At 40.6% G+C, this 19642-nt stretch overlaps 1 protein-coding gene across 1 annotated transcript in view; it reads right to left on the reverse strand.

Annotated features, from left to right (window-relative positions):
- Positions 1 to 9044: 9044 nt before the first annotated feature.
- CASP8AP2 (caspase 8 associated protein 2) overlaps positions 9045 to 19642 on the reverse strand; it is a 44017-nt gene continuing 33419 nt past the window's right edge. The window contains exons 9-10 of the mRNA XM_066608448.1: positions 18708 to 18807; positions 9045 to 12991 (exon numbers count right to left, since the gene is read on the reverse strand). Of these exons, the coding sequence (XP_066464545.1) occupies positions 12929 to 12991; positions 18708 to 18807 (163 nt within the window). The 3' untranslated portion in view covers positions 9045 to 12928. The remainder of the gene's footprint in view (positions 12992 to 18707; positions 18808 to 19642) is intronic.

A 19642-nucleotide genomic window follows, 5' to 3' on the forward strand; every position in this document is an offset into this window, starting at 1 on the left:
TTATTATACTCACAGAAGCAGAGCCGGGGCAAGGTGATTTGGCACCCTAGGCAGATTAGTCAAATTGTGCTCCCCATTTGAAAAAAAAAAGTGCATCGCTGGACATCCCTTTTATTGCAAATGCCTTTTATACCTATCCATATCTAAAATGTATTTAAAAAATTACAAAAACACAAAACATACAGATGTCCAGGTATGTCATTCCCTTCTCCCCTCCTTAATTTTTCTTCTAAAAAGATGTAACAAAACTGTTTAAATACTAACTTGGCCTTTTTTCTTCTATTTACAGGTCACATGATGACATTAAAGGGTTTGTTCAGAATTTTGAGCATTTTCTCTCTTGATGATCTATACTATCTATTAGTCCAAGTCTGTATGAAAAAAAAAACTGAGTCTGTGCTGTCTCAATGAATATTAAGGGTCTGTATACTGTTCGTGTATCATCCGTTTTTTTCCATAGATAAAAAAAAAACAAAAAACACTAGTGTATTCATAGGCCTTAGGGTGCATTCAGATGACCGTATATTGGCCGGGTATTCACGCTGGACGATATACGGAGTCTCTCTCTGCAGGGGGAGGAGGCTGGAAGAGGCGGGAGCAGTGCTCTGAGCTCCCGCCCCCTCTCTACTCCCCTACACTATTTTCAATGAGGAGAGGTGGGATGGGGGTGGAGCTAATTCCCAGAACTTAGCCCCACCCCTGTTCCACCTCCTCTCATTGCAAATAGTGCAGAGGGGTGCCCATGGACAAGGGGCCTTATTCTTCAAATCAGAGAGAGATATACTGGATATATTAACTGAGATCTCTACATTCATGAGATCTGTAAATTTAGAGCCTAATATTTGTTTTTATTATGATATTGTAATGTGTGTGTTTTTTCTTTTTATGATAAGAACTAGTAATTGGATTTAAATAAGTCTTTTGCCGGGTGACATAGTGGACACATGATTATGGTGAAAGTCACAAATGTGCTTATAATAGTTAAAAAAAAAAAAAGTACCACCTTTGGTAGGTTCATTGGATGCCTTAGACTTACCTGAATTTGAATGGGAGACTGTGAGTGAAAAGTGTATTGATTCAGCTATACTTTGTGATTGAGGAAAAACACCGGCCGATATATGCTACCATGTGATGCACGGGCTTGGCCTATATGCCGTTGGCCTGGGGAAGGACGCTCAGCCCTGCTAAGCGGTCTCCCCCTTACCGGCTCACCTCCTCTCTCCTCCCCTCTGGCTATTTGAAATGAGAGGCGACGAGACGGGGGTGTAGCGAAGCATCCCCCCTGTCCGCAACCGTTGCAAACAGTGGCAAGGGGCGGAGAAGAGAAGGGGGAGGGAGTTTAGCAGTCACGCTGTTAAACTCCCTCCTACCTCCCTTCTCTGGCCACTGTCATTGGCTTTCATAGGAGTCTATGGCGGCCGTAGTCCAGCCAGGAAGACAGTTCCAGGACTATCTTTCCTGCCAGGCCGCTCTTACGTCGTGGGAATATGCCTGTACGATCTGATGCATCAGATGGTAGCGTAGATCGGCCGTCCGTGAAAAGGCTATCATGTGACCTGTGCATGGAATTAAAAAAAGCCCTGCTAATAGTTAAACTAAGTTTTGTGATATTTTAATAAAGAAGTTGCTTTCTTCTTTGTTTTTAAACGAAGGAGTGGAGAAGAGAATGTTATACCTGGAATATCCATCAACCATCAATCAACATATCAACCTCTATCCTCACTAATAGGTACTCATTGTCAACTTTGTTCCCCAGGTACTCCTAACCAGCTGAAGTTATTTATTTACACTTCATTTCCTAACATCAATTAAATAAATTCCCCAAGGGATTAGGGCATCTGCAAATACATAGTGCATACTCCACATCAAAATCTGCACTATTTGGTGCGGATTTTGACACAGAAACTGCTGAGGAATCCACCACCTCAGTTGAAAAGGTGGAAGCTAACATTGACATGCTACTGATTAAAATTCCACACCATGTCATTTTCTGCACTGATTTAGTGCAGATTTTTTTTCTCAGTTTGGATAAAATTTTGAAAATATCCACAATGCCATTGATTTTCCATGGAAAGAGTCTGAACAGAAAATCTGTGATAATTCTGCACCATTTGAACATGGCGTAAGGGGTATATGTTATTAGCCTGGTCTATGGCCCAAACACTTAGGGGGAGATTTATCACGCATTTTTTGTTTAATAGGTTGCACAATGTGGACCTGCACTAAAATTGTGTGACTTTTTTAAGTCAGACACCGCTCTATACCATTTCCCCAAAAAGGTGCATGGCTGTCCAAAACAGACACATGTATAGTTTACACCTGAAACCGGCGTAACTTATACCAGAAGTTTATACAAGCTCCCAGCAAGCACAAATTTTTGTGTGGGTGCATGCAGGAGCTGAGATGCACCTAACATATGAACAGGTGTGTGCGGTAGAAACATTGTGCTTAATAAATTTTCCCCTTAACCCCTTGAGTAGTACGCCCAGAAATTTTCCGGGACGAGCTTCACTGCGGATAGTGATATAGCCTGGAAGATTTCCAGGCTATGTATCACTATGGGAGCTGCAGAGCACAATGTCACAAGCTGTGGCATTGTGCTCTGCCTGCACAGTCCCACAGAGAACCAGTGCAGGACTTTAAAAAACAGAAGCAGGGAGATATTGCCATTCTGCCGGCAATCTCCCGCTTCTAAATTCAAAGTCCTGCTTTGTTTACAGGTTGCCATGGAGACTATCGGCTTGTCAGAAGCAAGCCCATGGTCTCTGTGGCAGGGAGAGCTGGTGCTTGGCTGTCAGAGGACAGCCAGGCACCAGCTCTTACAGCATAAATCAGAGAAAACCTCCAATCTCTGCTGTGTTAATCCTTATAATGCTGCAGTCTATGTGACTGCAGCATGTAAACGGCTGTCACCATCGGACCCCCGGAATGTGATCAGGGGGTCCTGATGGGTCGCTGTGGAAGTCCCCTAAAGGGACAAAAAGTTTAAAAATTTAAAAAAATAAAAACAAAAGCACTTGTCTCCCTATACTTTGTAAAAAATTAAAAATAAAATTACATGTGGTATCCCTGCGTCGTAATGACCCAGAGAAGGAAGTTAGTACATTATTTAACCCCTTAATGACACGGCCCTTTTTTTCTTTTTTCACCATTTCTTCCCCCCCGTTTAAAAAAATCATAACTCCTTTATTTATCCATCGATGTCGCTGAATGAGGGCTTGTTTGTTGCGGGACAAGTTGTATTTTTCAGTAGTGCTATTTAAAGTACCATATAATGTACTGAAAAACTTTTACAAAATTCTAAGTGGAGTAAAATGAAGAGAAAAAAAATGACATTCCACCTTCTTTCAGTGCGTTTTGTTTCTATGGCGCACAAACTGCAACAAAAATGACATGATAACTATTCTGTGGGTCGGTACGATTACTACGATACCAAACTTGTATAGTATTTTTTTTTGCTGTAGTACTTGTATTTTTTTTAAAGACATTTAATTTTTTTAAATTGTTTTCTGCTGCATCTTCTGCACGCAATACCTTTTTAATTTTTCCGTCGCCGTATTTGAGCAAGGGCTCATTTTTTGCGAGATGTACTGTAGTTTACGTAAGTACTAATTCGGAATATATACGACTTTTTGATCGCTTTTTATTGCATTTGTAGCAGGTTTTTTTTTTCTGGACTACGTTCACCGTGTGGGGTATATAATGCACTACTTTGATAGATCGGACTTTTACGGATGCGGCGATACAAAATATGTATTTTTCTTTTAGGATTTAGATTTTTGTATTATAGATATGGCAAAAAGAAGGTGATTTAAACTTTTATTTTTTATTTATTATTTTTATTTTTTTTTTAAGTGTGAAAGTCATGAAAAAGAAAAAACCTATTACAATCTGGTATTGGCATAATCGGACCGGCCTGTAGAATTACTTTAATACATTTATACTGCTCAGAGAATGCAGTTAAAAATAAAAGTAAAAAACATGCCAGCATTACAGATTTTGTTAATCTTGCCACTAGAAAAAAATGGAATAAAAAGCGATCAAAACTTTACATGTTCCCAAAAATTAGATAAATGAAGACTAGGAGTTCATCCCGCAAAAAACAAGGCCTTCTGGGGCAATGGAAAAATATAATGAATACAGCTCTTGGAATGTGGAGACACAAAAGCAAACCTTTAAGAAAAAAAACACATTTTTTTTAATGTACAAAAATAGCAAAACACACACACACAAAAACTGTATAAACCTGGTATTGCTTTAATCGTGTTGACTCAGAGAATAATGTTATCACATTATTTATTCTGCACACCAAATGTCAGAAAAATGAAATCGAAAACACAAAATGGCAGAATTTTTTTTTTCCCCCCAATTTCCGTACGATTTTTTTTTTACAAAAGTTATGCAATACATTATATATACACCAAAAATGATGCCATCAAAAAGTACAACTTGTCCCGCAAAAAACAAGCCCTCATATGGCCGTGTCAATGGAAAAATGAAAAAGTTATGGCTCTTGGATTGGAAGGCAACTGGAAGATTAGTTGAAATTAAATGATTAGACCATTTAAAAAAAAAAAACCTGCCCTGGTGGGTACGACAGTGGTAAGAAACCCGACACTCAATGGGTTAATAGTTAATTTAGTAGGATCACCATTTCCTTACAGCACTTGAGTGTTTTGGTGCTAAAGGAACAGACTTCTTAAGGATTTTACTGCTCTTTTTCTTCAGCTACCAGAGTTCTTTTAAAATATTTTTTCACTGACTTTTTTCAATTTTTTTAAAATTATTATTAGAGGTAGAACCCCCCCTCCCCCCAAACCTGACCCCCCCTATTTTTTAGATTTATAGTTATGTTTTAAAATGAGTACATTTACACTAAAGTAAAGTACAGGAATGGGTTTCTCATTTAGTTTTGGACCTTTTGATATATAAATTTGAATAGCTTTGGATTACAGGTTGCATATGCCGACGACTTTGGTTGTATTGTTTATACAGATTTTTATTTTATTATGAATTTTTATAACAATTTTTTAAACATCTATGTCCCCCATGACATCATATAAAGACCTTTGCGAGTCGTTCACATTTTTTTTAATTTCACACTTTACCACGGTAAGCTGCACATCAATAAGGGCCTGTTACAGGAGAAAACATCTCCCTATAGTGACAGTCACTAACAAAGCTGATCAGGAAGGATTGCTTCTGCCTTCTCTTTCAGGTCCTCGGCTGTGACTAACATCCCAGGACCCAACCGGTTCCTGCCAGATTGCAGGAGTTTTAATCCCGTGCCGTATTCTTACAATCAACCGGGATTAAAGGCCAGGACCAAGCTCAATACATTTACGGTGCTTGGTCCTTAAGAGGTTAATAAGCAAATACATGTATTTGATGCATGTAGTCTAAGGTAATGAGAGACACGTTCTCCATTTGACATTTTGTACCTTGGTTTTATTTATCGAACATAACTATTTAACCAAAAGTCATATTTTCTGTGTTGATACATATGTAACTGATGAAAAAATATAGAGGTGAGGAACCAGTGGCTGTTGTAACTGGAAGTCCAAGTCTCATGAAATAGTGGACAACATCTACTTTATAAAAACTACTGAGTCACAACACTTGTCTGTTCTTCTCCAGGGCAGGACAACAAGAACAAACCAAGAACATAAAAACTCCACCAAAGTGTTGTACTTGAACAGATTTGAACCTAACCACTGAACCACTACAGCTGTCCTTTCTGCTCCAGAGACTGAGAACAGGAAGGATAGACATACAGAGAACCAAAAATCTCCATCTAGATGTTACCCTGGGTCAGATTAGATCCTAGAACTCCAGCAATACAAGACAGCTGAGCTACTACACCTGTCCTTTCTGCCACAGTGACTCAGTTGTTAACACTGCTGCTTTGTAATGCTGGAGTTATAGGTTTAAACGTGACCCAGAGTAACATCTAGATGGCAGTTTTAGGTTCTCTTTGTGTTTATTCATCTTGTTCTTCTCTAGCAAGTGCAGTTGTTGTGTTAGCACTGCTGCCTTGCAGTGCTGGAGTAGTAGGTTCCAATCTGACCAAGAGAAACAGCTGGATGGTGGTTTTCAAAGTTCATGCAGATGTTATCCTTGAGGGGATTTGAACCTAGGATCCCAGGACTGAAAGACAAAACACTGCTAACAACTGGACCACATTAATTGAGAAAAAAAGCGCACACACTCACTCATTTATTTCTTTTTAGAAACTTTTTTTTTGCAGAAATCACCAGAAAATAAACAAAAAAAAAAAAAACAGCAGTTAAAAACACTGGTCTTAATAAATTTCCCCCTGAGTGGTTTAGTTGTGTCAACATTACTTTATAGGACTTAATTAATAAGTGTATGTGTGTATTTTGTGCATGCAGTCTAAGGTAGTGAGACACATATTTTATTTCTATTTGACATTTGGTACCTTGGTTTTATTTGTCTCACAAAACTATTTAGCCCAGAGTCATATTTTCTGTGTGCCTAGATTATCTAAAGCCATTATACACCATTTTTTCAAAATATGCATGCTTACATTAAAAGGATAATGGTCATAGTTTAATGATTTGTCAATGCATTACAATTATTTTATTTATTATGGTACTATAGAGGTTTGCATTTTGATACATAAGTAACTGACGAACAAATATATAGGTGGGGGACCGGAGGTTGTTCTGACTTGAAGTCCAAGTCTCATGAAATAGTGGACAAACTAAAACGATTAACAGAATAAAACATGAAATTGCATATTAAGAGTTTAAGCTTCCATAAAGATATAAAAATCCTCCGATTACCATCTATCTACTGGATGTAGACAATTCATTTTGCATTACATGAGACTTACCTTATATAGAGAGATAATGCCACATTTTACTGCCACATCATCTTTGTTGGCTGTAGCTGACACTGATTAAACGAAGGCTCTTCTGGGTCTGTGAGTCACACAGCATAATTCTGAGAAACTGATTATTGACCAACCAGAGTATAAAAACAGTAATTGATTATGTTGTCGCTGAAAAGTGCCTCTGGCAAGCATGAATTGTGATTTGTTGTGATGAGATGCTAACTCTGTCCTAAGACTTTGTTTCAACTGCTTTTTTTTGTATATATTCTTGTACCACTGGTCATCATTAAGCGAAAACATTGACAACGTTTATTCAGAGAGTATAGAATGAGCAATTGCACTGTTATATAGTTCTTAGAACAGACATTTGCGAGTACGTCAACAGAGAGTAATCAATCGGGCATGTCCGATTTTATGCTGCCTTGCACCTTGTGCTATTTAGAGCATGGCTGGCAGAAGACTGTCAGGACCACATAACTCTTCACAGGAAAAGCACAGGCTTGTTCTAACAAATATCAACATATCATCAAACTGATTAATTTAGAGGCATCTGCTCCTCAATAACAAAGTTGCTTGCAATAGTACAGACATACAGGAGTACAGACAGTTTGGAACACAAAACATGGTCCTGTGACTTGATAAGAATCAAGGTGATAAAATGCATAATGCTCCCTTAGGCTAACTTCACACGGGTGAGCGCGATATGGAGCTGTGAATCCCGGCCCCATATTGCAATTCCCACCATGTGAAATTCACGAGGATGCAAGGCGTTTTCATGGCTATAAAGGGAATGCAAAGGTAACAATGGGAGACCTTGCACATGATACGATGCTGCCACTGGTCCCATTGAAAACAATGAGTGGTGCAAGGCAACACACAAAATAGAACATGCCACAATTTGTAACCCACATAACATCAAATCGTGGTGCCATGCGGGAGAACCGTTCACGTGTATGACCCCATTCAAAAGAATGGGGTTCATATTTGTGCGTTTTGCAACACACAAATCACGCACAATTTTGACGCCCGCATGAAGGCATCCTTAGGGATCTTTCACACAAGACAGAAAATTCCACAATAATATTATGAAATATGCCCTCCTGCAGAATATTCAGTAACAGAATCCGCACTGTGAATGTGCGGATTTTGATGTGGAATTGAAAATAGCAGAATTTTGCCAGCAATACGACATCAAAATCCACAGTTAGCCAATGTGAATTTTGGTGCAGAATTCCAGAACAACATATTCTGTAATGCTGTTGTAGAATATTCTGTCCTAGATTCACTGAGAAAGTGGGTAAATATATAAAATAGAACTTATTTATATAATCTGCTGTTCTATAAAACATGCTCTGTAAACCCCCAAATATACTTTTTGCAGTGTTCTGGGAGTAATTTAAGGACAATGCTGGAAAACCTTTATGTAAAATAAATATGATACTATATATTACAAAACTTATTTTTGTATCTTCTTCCACCAGTGTAGAAGCAGATCACAACTGTCTGAAGTTCAGTGTGTTACACCCAGAAAGAATTGGTGGAATTTCATGAAACATGGTAGATATGTAGAGTCACACCCAGAATAAATGACAGCAAATTGCAATGAATTAAAGTTTTACTGTTGGGTACTGTTTTCAGTAAGAAGTGTGCCCACCATGATCACCTATACACTCACTCTTGGCCCCTTGCAGGCAGTGAATCAATAAGTGTTTGGATATCTTGTTTCGGTATATCTCGCCATGCCTACATGACTTGTGCAGTTAGTTGTTGTAGTTTGTGGTAGGTGGCCACATGACAATGCACAGATTTGATCAAAATTGCCTTCACTTTTCGGCTACTTTAAACACTGCATTTTCCACCTGCAATTCAATGGCAGAAAATACAGAGTATTTGTTCTATGCGAAGTTGTCAAACGTTTTCTAAAACAGGACTGGATTTCCACAGTGCTTAGACTAGGATCACCGGTGAATGCTTTAAATTGATAGTTATACATTGCTCCTTTATGCACAATTATGCCTGAGAGCCACTAGTTATAAGCTTTCCCCGCCTTCCTTCTGCCCCTTTTATTTTTGAGTTCATTTCCATATTTTCCTGGAATCAATGTCTATCATGCAGAGATGATTTTTGAGCTATATAAAATTATAATTTTATATGTCCTAGGGTTATCAAGTTTAAAGTAAAAACACAATTCACTGAAAAAAACACAGCTTTATATATTCAAATAAAGGCATACAGCTTTATACAAAATACACAATGTTGGATCTGTACAGCAATTTACAGTAACAAATGAACTGAGGTGAAATTCACATTTATAACTCAAGATGAATACATGTTAGAGAAGAAAATAGAAAATCTAGAAATATAAGTTAATACAAATTATTTACACCTGGAGCATTGCAGCAAATGGCTCTCCTTCTAGGGAACGGTTAAGCTGGTGACACACCAGCATATAATCGACAACATTTATGCATCTGTACGCTTGTCCTGGTCTGCCTGTGGGTTTCCCGAGCCAAAATCCAAGCATTCTAGATTCCTATGAGGCTCGGAGTTTGGGTTAGTAGACCCGCAGTCAGGCCGGGAGACAAATCTGTATTAGGACACATTAATGTGTCTGAAATACGTCTAAGTCTCGCTAGTCTCAAGAGAGATTAATGAAATATGTTTAAAAATGGTCTTTGTTGCCCATAGCGATCAATCCCAGTGCGGCTTTCATTTTATCAGACCACTATAAGAACCTGAAGCAAGCTGTGATTGGCTGCCAAAGGCAACATTTTTACTTTTAGACCATTTCATAAATTTACCCTTAATTCGTAGATCTGAAAGACAATTCAATCCTTTCACAAATTATCAATGTAAATAAATATGTGCGCATCAGGAATATGTGAAATGGAAGCACTCTGGGTGTTAACACAGTCACGGTCTTAAATGGACTTTTCTGAATAGAACCTGGCAACTCGGCAGATGTACAGATCAACAAAATCGCTCCCGGTTTGCATGAAGTTTGTCATTGTAATACAATGATCATGAAGCTAGCAATTACTGCATTTAGAAATCAAGAGAATGAAGGTAACAAATTAACATACTAATTACTACAGTTTGCTTAATAACCCGAAAATCTTTGCCAAAGTATAAAATGCAAGCATCAACTGCGACAACACGTGCAATAAGACCAAGGCCATACTGTATCCTCGATTCCATCTGTAAACATGGTAGTGCTTACGTTACATAAAACAATCTAAGCACCTCACTTCTTAAACAGTAAGGCCTCGCTCACACGGGCTACAAAATCATCGCTATGTTTTGCAGCCTGAAAGAACCCATTGGACACCATGGGCTTCACATACAATAATTTTGTAGCGAGATTTTGTAGTCCGTGTGAATGAGGCCTAAGGACTCATTCACACAAGCGTATTTTCTGTGTATTAAGTGCATATATTTTAGGTGCATAATACACAGTGCAGAAACCCCATTGACTTATATAGGTGTATATATTACAGTATGCCCTTGGTCCATGCAAGTCTGTGGGTACATTAAAATATACACACTGAATATGCATGTATTTACGCAAGAAGGCAGAAGAAATCATTCGGTCCTTCATTTGTTTTTTGCTTTTTGCATGTGTGCAATACATGCGCAAACTAAAAAAAAAAAAAAAAAAAAAAAGCACAAGGATCAAAATACACAGCAAATACAAGCAGCTTTTGTCCGTGAATACGCTGCCTGTTTTACAAACCAAAACTGCTTATGCCCATGTGAGTCAGCATGGATGGACCACATTGTTTACATTTGTTTGATTAAAATTCTAAATTAACACTAATTTCTATGGTATGTGCACATGAGGTGTATAAATTGTGGATTTGTGTAATCTTGTTAGTTTTGCTTTTATTGTAATAAAACAAATCTCATACACACCTTGCGGATTTTAAATCAGCAGTAATTTATGCTGTGGATTTTTAGATCTTCAAACGATTGGGGTTGAATCTGCTAAGAATTTACAGTAGATCTACATGTAACACAATCTGTAGCCATACCCTGAAGCTCGTTTCACACAGCAGAGCGCCTGATATTACGGTCTGGGAAAGTGCAAAGTACCCGGAGATGTGAGGCGTTCGTGCGCCGGAGGGTCGGCAAGGGTTTCTCATTGCACTCCCATGCCGTGTGATCGGTTTACCAGCCGCATTGAAAACAATGGACAAGGAAAAGCCCAAAGATAGGACATGCCACAATTTTTTCCAGCATCACGATGTAAGTGGAAGGGGGGGAAATAAATAAAAATTGCTCATGTAATATTCCTGCTAAATTTTTGAGTCTCGTAAAGCACAAATCTTATGTAATTTTCTCATTTGTTTGAAAGCAGCCTAAGGCAGAGTATGTGGCAGTGATGCTTCTATATGCCTTTATCTTAAAGGAGAGCTCAATTTCTTCTAACCGGGAATGCATTTCTTCAAATGTTAGAGGATTAGAAAATAGGGAAATAGGGCTGAGGTGCAACACCACACACAGCCCATGGACCGGAAAACAAAAGAGGACCTCTTATGCTGGACAACTTCTTTACACCAAATGTAGGAGTGTTGCAAAAGGTTACTGGTAAAACTGCTACAGTAAGTGGAAACGTCACATGGGCATTATAGGTGTGGAATACCTGGCTAGTTTTTTATTTAGAAGATCTTGGGAGTCATGGAATACTTTAAAAGTGGTTTACTGTAAGTACACAATATAAACTTGTGTTAAACAGTAAATAAGAAACTACTTATACTTCATATTTTGCAGTTTTCATGATCCACTGGTTTGCATAGCTTCTCCCCCAGACAGCAGGCTACATTTACAATATGGCCACATGTGGAGGAACACATAAGAGTTGGCTGTCTGCAACCCCAAACGAAAGCCACTGCAAATGTGCTAATACCCTAATGGTTCAAGACCTGTCCAAACACCAAGAAAGGTACTCTGAGACTGCAGATAGCCACGTCTTGTAACTGCCATGTGTACTCATATTATGGATAGAGAAGTACACTGTCCGAGGAAGAAATATATGCACACCAGGGTGTTAAAAACGATGTATTAGTGACTTGCTTATTTAATGGTTTAAAACAAAAGTTTATATTGTGTGCTCAGGGTAGTTAATGCCTTTGAGAAACAGTCAGTTTGTTATAACTGAACTAAAGGCAAATGCAGACAGCCGAGTCGGAGCCAGCTGCGAGAATTCTCGCAGCGGATTATGACCCATGCCCCAGCAGCAAGACAGCGTCTTCGCCCTGCGATGTGCCAGCTGGCGCAGAGCCGCACATATACAGAGCAGAGCTGCTGCGTCAGTGGTGACGTTTCTGTGCAGGACTCTGCTAGGCACGCACATAAATAGGACATGCCGCGATTTGTTTACCTGCGAGTTTTCAGACGGTCAAATCGCAGCTGTCTGCATATGGTTGCACAAGTCAATGCAAACCTTTGGCAGCGTGCACGGGCGGAAATTCTGCGGGAAATCTAGCCGCAGAATTTCCGCCTGTGTGCATTCACCCTAAGATAGTTTGTGTTACTTTCACTGCAGTTAATTTTAGGCAAAATTCTAGGCAAGTGTCATTCTGTCAACATGTTTTTCCCAAAGTGAAAAGTCAGTTTGTAATCAAAGTTCACTTGGTACAATTATCTAAAGGGTTTCAGAAAACATATTGCTAATTCTAAAGATAACCCAATAAAGCAACCTTTACAACACAAAAGTGATTTGAAAAATATGACAAAAGGGCTGAAAATACAGAAAGACTGTACCAGAACTTAATGTTAAATATTGCCACTTTCGATTATAAACTGTTCAATAGTGGCTTTACTAAACAAAATTATCTACAAAGCTTTACATACATCTAGACAAAAGTGGAACATAATACAGATGCTGAAAACAGAGGCCGGCACAGCTTCTGTACAATAGAGTTTCTTGAGGTTTCTCTATAATACATGTATTACATTTAAACATTCAAGCGAATTGGGCAGATTGTCACCAATTAAGAGTTTTTTCCCCTCCTTTTTAATGGAACAGAAAATATATTTCCCAATATACTTTCCTCGAACAAAGAATTTTTTTCAGCTGCTGGAATCTCTGCTCTTCTTGAACAGCTTCATTAACTGCCGAAACCTCTCTTCTACCTAAAAATATCAAAACTAGCACTTTTAGTTGTACTGTAATGATATACATCCAGGTACAATAATATTTGTCACCCAACTATGCAAATTTAGCATTTGAACTGTGCTTCACGTGACACAAATTTTGAATTACACAGATATTCGCAAGGTTTTTTTTGTTTTTTTTAAATAATAAATCTTGTAATTAAAGCAATATTCTGGGCAAAAGTGAATATCAAAATGGACCTACTGATGCCTAATTCTTTGTACTACAGGTATTGCTGCTTTGACTGCACATCAATGCAGAAGTGGTCAACATATTCTCACCACATTTGGGGCTCAGGCTACTGTTCAGTTTGTCCAATACTTTACACTGGACTCCTAAGTACACATATTGCACGTCAAAACACTACACTTGACATACTAACATAGTATGTAAGGCCGGAAAAAGACATATGTCCATTAGATCCAGCCTATTACCCACATCTCCTACAATGTTGATTAACCCCTTAGTGACCAAGCCGGTTTGCGCCTTAATGACCAGGCCAAATTTTGCAAATCTGACACGTGTCAATTTAGCATGGAAAGACCAGAAAGGTTTTGCATATCCAAGCGATTCTGACATTGTTTTTTCGCCACATGTTGTACTTCATTTAGGCGGGAAAAAAAAAGACAGATAGAATTTGTGTTTATTTATTAAAAGCGCCAAAATTGGGAAAATTTTGAAAAAAAGCGTCATTTTTTTCACATTTCCAACTGCAATATCTCAAATATGTGCAAACATAATATAGAAATTTTTGCTAAGATATATATTTCCATCCGTTTACTTTATTTTGGGCGCACATTGGAAAAACTTTAGTTTTTTTTAACCATTTAGGAGACGTACAAATTTAACATTACTTTTTAGCATTTTGAGGAACACTTTGTTTTCCTACCCCAAGCCAAGATTGGAAAGGCTCATAGGAGTCAAAATGATAGATACCCCCACAAATGACCCCATTTTAAAAACTACACCCCTTAACATATTCACTGAGGGGTGTTATGAGTGTTTTAACCCCACAGGTTTTTTTTTAGGAGTCAATGCAATTTAGAAGAGAAAAACTAAAATTTCATATTTTTGCAAATATGTCATTTTAAAGACAGGATTTTTTTCTATAGTACACATGAAAACAAGGATTTGCACCCCAGAATGGATACCACTGTTTGTCCTGTGCTCAGAAACATACCCATTGTGGCCCTAGTATTACGTCTGTATGCACAATGAGGCCCAAAATGAAAGGAGCAACCGGTGGCTTTCGGAACAGAAATTTTGCTTGAAGGAGATTTAGGCCCTATTGCACACTTGTAGAGCCATTGAGTGACCAAAACGATGGAGAACGCCCACAAGTGACCCCATTTTGAAAAGTAGACCCCTTAACGAATTTATCTAGTGGTACGATGACTTTTTTGACTTCACAGTTTTTAAATGAATCTAAGCCAAGTCGAAGGAAAAAAATTACGATTTTCATTTTTTGGTAATTCTGTCGTTTTAAAAGCAGTTTTTTTTGTACAACACATATATAAATGAAGACTTGCACCTCAAAATGGGTACCCCTGTTTGTCCTGTACTTAGAAACATACCCATTGTGGTTCTAGTATTATGTCTGTATGCACAATGTGGCCCAAAATGAAAGGAGCAACCGGTGGCTTTCGGAACAGAAATTTTGCTTGAAGGAGATTTAGTCCCCATTGCCCACTTGTAGAGCCATTGAGTGACCAAAACGATGGAGAACCCCCACAAGTGACCCCATTTTGAAAAGTAGACCCCTTAACGAATTTATCTAGGGGTACGATGACTTTTTTTGACTTCACAGTTTTTTGAATGAATCTTAGCCAAGCAGAAGGAAAAAAATTATGATTTTCATTTTTTTGGCAATTGTGTCAATTTAAAAACAGTTTTTTTTGTCCAGTGTACATAGGAATGAAGACGTTCACCCCAAAATGGATACCCCCCTTTGTCCTGTGTTCAGAAACATACCCATTGTGGCCCTAATCTACTTAAAGGACACATGGTTAGGCCTATAATGGAAGGAGCACCCGTTGGATTTCAGGGTACAACGGAATAAATTCCAGGCCCTATTGCCCACTTGTAAAGCCATTGAGCAGCCAAAACGATACAGAACCCCCACAAATGACCCCATTTTGAGAACTAGACCCCTTAACAAATTCATCTAGGGGTGTACTGCGTATTTTGACCCCACCGTATTTGAATGAATCTAAGCAAAGCAAAAGGAAAAAATTACGATTTTCATTTTTTTGGCAATTTTGTCAATTTAAAAACGGGGTTTTTTTGTACAGTGTACATAGGAATGAAGACATTCACCCCAAAATGGATACCCCTGTTTGTCCCGTGTTCAGAAACATACCCATTGTGGCCCTAATCTACTTACAGGACACATGGCTAGGCCCATAATGGAGGGAATGCCCGCTGGATTTCAGGGCACAACTGAATAAATTCCAGGCCCCATTGCCCACTTATATGGGAAAAAAAATTGACTTCCTAAAAATAACCCCCCCCCCACCCCCATTTTTTGGCATTCCCTAAATATTAGATAAAGGTAATAATATAAACTGCGTTTTATGTCCGAAGACAGGTGTAATTACGGAGGCTGGTTGGGTTGGGCACATGGGGCAAGAAAACAGGGTATCCCCCCTCCTCTCATGCTTTTTGGGGGGTATTTCGTAACCTCAGCGGCAGGTATGGGGTGTAAAAAGTGGCGCTCTGTGAGGCTTTGTAATCTTGCTGTGGTGCAGCGGTCTCACACAGAAGGCGCTCAACAAGGTGCTCCTGGAACTGCATGAAGGCGAACGTTCCAGGGGCTTCTTGTAATTTACGGATTACAGGTAGCGGTCTGAATAACGCCGGGCTCACACGGCCGTAGGTGGAATCTGCTTGCAGAGGCCCACAGCGGATTCCAGCTGTGAGCCCGGCTGTGACCCTGCATACGGTCGCGTAATGTACTGCGCATAACTGCCTACTCACACAGGCGGTCATGCGCAGTACACCGTTTTTTGTTTTTATTTCCCGCGCCGTCGCTTAGAGATGACCCGGGTACCCGCAGCCCGTACACAATGTGTTTGCATATGGGCTGCGGGTATATCCGCGGTCATAGAGCACAATGGGCTCTAGGTCGCGGATATCCGCGGTAAAATATAGCATGCCGTGTTCTGTTTCTGCGAGTGGATTAAGTAATTCCGACCCGCTAATTGGGGGGGAATTGTGTAATCCAATGCATGCGATTGATCCGTGGATTACCGCTGATCAAGCGCATGCAGAACTCGTAATTCCTCTCCGGTCATGTGTGACCGGCCTAATGTTAGATCGCTACTTTATCACGTGACCGGGGACCGCTCAACGAGGCCACCGGTCACTGCTCCAAGCACTCAGCGACTGTTGGTCGCTGGGAGCAAGGAGATTTAAAATTTCCTGGGCTCCCCGGCTCCTGCGAATGTGTCCGGCATTTTACCGGTGGGCGCATGCGCAGCAGCCGGAAGGGTCCATGGAGGATAATCGCATCTGGATTCAAATGCGGAAGCCTCCGAGAAGATGTTTCCTCTCCCCCCACCGATCACATCGGTGAGGGGAGATGAAACTTCCACTTTTTAAAGAACTTTTACGTGATCGCCATTATGCATTGGATAACGGCGATCACGTGACCAGTAACCGCATACCGCAGCTCCCCGTGACATCCCCAGGCTTTTGGCTACCTTTGGTAGCCAGGAGCAGGGAGATTTTAAATTTCTTGGGCAATATTTCACTTTTGCGCATGCGTCCGCCATCATGCGGACGGCGCATGCGCAGAAGCTGGGGTAAGGTCCGCGGATGAACATCCCATCAGGGAACAAATCCGGGACCTTTGTTACATACCCCCTTACGGATACGATCCGTAAGGGGAGATGAAACTTTAGCTTTATAAACATTAAACTTTTTTTTTTTTTTTTTTTAACTTTTTAACTTTATATGATCACCGTTATCTGATGGATAACGGTGATCATATGACTGGAAACCGCATACAGCGGTCCCCAGTCATATCTCCCTGCACTCGGCAGCCGGGTGCAGGGAGATTTTGAATTTGCCGGGCTCGCCGGCCTTCTGCGCATGCGCGCTACATCGGCACATCGCAGAAGCCAGCGGGGGGTCCAGAGACCGGGCGGAGGACATGGAGGAAGCGGGGTGAGTATTTTCACCTTCCCTCATGGATCCGATCCATGAGGGGAGGTGAAGCTTTTTTTTTTTCCCACTTTTTTTCACTTTTCCGCGATCGCCGTTATCCATTGTATAATGGCGATCGCGGTACCGGGGACCGCTCACCGCTGACATCTCCTGCCTCCCGGCTACCTACAGGAGCCAGGAGATTTTAAATTTCGTGCGCCGCCGGGCCTTCTGCGCATGTGGCTGACGTAATGCCGCCTGGCGCGCATGCGCAGAAGGACGGCTACGGGGCCCGGAGAGCGGGGAGTCGTGCGGCGGACCTCGGTGAGTAATTTCAGCTTCCCCCCGATGGATCCGATCCATCAGGGAAGCTGAATATGTAACGCTTTTTGCACTTTTGTTTACTTTTTTGCGATCGGCGCTATCCATTGGATAGCGCCGATCGCATTGCCGGGTGAGGGTGGGGTCCGTACAGCCCGGGATGACAGCTACTTGCAGACACCGACAGCATGGAGCTGTCACGCCCACAGCCCGAGGGGCTTTATTCTCTGCAGGACACATGTTTTTACGTCCTCAGAGAATAAAGCCCACTTCGGGAGGACGTAAAAACACTATGGGCTGGTCGTTAAGGGGTTAAAGGCAAAAAAAAAAAAAAAGATACAATATAAACACATACATACACACTATGGCCTCCTGTAGATGGCCAGGTCGGATCCTGCTGCGGGGATGCGCGCCGTGCCCCTGCAGTGACCGCTGCAGCTCACCTGCTCAGGCATCTCCCCTCTCTGCTATGTGCCAGCTGCCGCCCAGCCGGCGCGTCACTAGTGACGTTTCTGTGCAGGCCTCTGCGAGGCCCACACAGAAATAGGACATGCTACGATTTGTTTTCAAGTGGACAAATTGCGGCTGTGTGCATAGGATTGCATTATCTAATGCACAGGTGTCAAACACAAGGCCCGCGGGCCGAATCCGGCCAGCCACCTCGTCTTCTGTGGCCCGCCGGCTGTGCAGCAAGTTCCCTCACCCTCCGTGCTGTTGTTAGCATGCGATCTTCTATCGGCTTGTTTTGTCTAGTAAAGCAGACAGTAATAGAGGAGTGCCGATAGCACACCGACAACAGCCGCGGAGGAGGGAAGAAGACTGTAGAGAGCATGACCTCTGGAGGGACGAGAGCGGCGCTCAGGGGAAGAAGCAGCTGCAAATATATATATATATATATATATATATATATATATATATATATATGTATAATAATAGTGTGTGCCTGTTTGTATATATATGTATAATAGTGTGCGCCACTGGCCACTATAGAGGACCTTATTACCAATCGGGCCACTATGGGGGGTCTCTTACTATACTGTTTTACAATTAGAATCAGCCCTTTGAAGGCAACCATAAGGCTGATGTGGCCCTTGGTGAAAAGGAGTTGACACCCCTGATCTAATGCAATCCTTTGGCAGCGGGCACGGTAAATTCCGCCGCAGAAATTCTGCCCGTCTGCAGGAGGCCTATATATATATATATTTGTTTTCCAGAGTTAGTACACACCTGATGTGGATATTTATTCATTGTTGAAGATAAGGAAAGGAATGTCTTTTTCCTTGGACCAGTCTTTTGACACTCTATGAGAATTGCACGGTCTTCATCTCTGTAAGAAAAAGAATAGATCGGAGTATAGCTACATATTCAGCTAGATGCAATCAATCAGCAAGCCTGGGACTAGACATTGGCCTCTGCTGTACCACTACATCCTCTAGACTTGGCCTGTTACCTTGGCTCACCTGCCAAGATGAGAAAAGGTAAAATATTTGAATCACATAATTCTTATATGGCAAAATGAGCAAAACCATTGAATGTGGAGTCCAGCAATATAGCCAACATGGTACCATGGTATTAACATTAGATTGACCAATAAATGTTAAACTATGCAGCTTAATCCATTAGTGATGGGTCCATTTATCACTTAAAAGTACCATGCAATTCTTTGCATTTTTTTTTTTAAATCACACACCTTTTATTATTGAACATATTTTTTGGATGGGTGGCTGGGGGTGTCATATAGCCATTTTTATGTCGTTTATTAAGCTGTGCAGACATGATAAATTATTTGAGTTGATAAAATTAAAGTGATACTAAATATAGTTTTGTTTCTCCCTACTGTTGTGCAATAAAGACTAAAGTCAACTTCCGTGTTACGGATGAGTATTCCCATGAGGCTGCACGTTTGGGTCAGAGGACCCGGGGTCGAACAGGGACATTAGTCCATAATACGAGAACAAATGTGTCTACAATACAAAATCTAAAACTGGCCTATGGGGAGAAAAGCTGGAAAATTTGATGTACCCATTTCTGTTCTTCAAATCCCTGTCTTTCTAAGTGGCAAACATTTAGGCAAAAGAAGTGCAAGGATGAAAACAAATCTAGTGCTTTGATCCCAGTTTTACCTCTATTTTCTGAAAAAAAAAAATGCTGCAAAAACCTGC

Source organism: Eleutherodactylus coqui, chromosome 1 (assembly GCF_035609145.1).
Source record: "Eleutherodactylus coqui strain aEleCoq1 chromosome 1, aEleCoq1.hap1, whole genome shotgun sequence".
Lineage (NCBI taxonomy): Eukaryota > Metazoa > Chordata > Amphibia > Anura > Eleutherodactylidae > Eleutherodactylus > Eleutherodactylus coqui.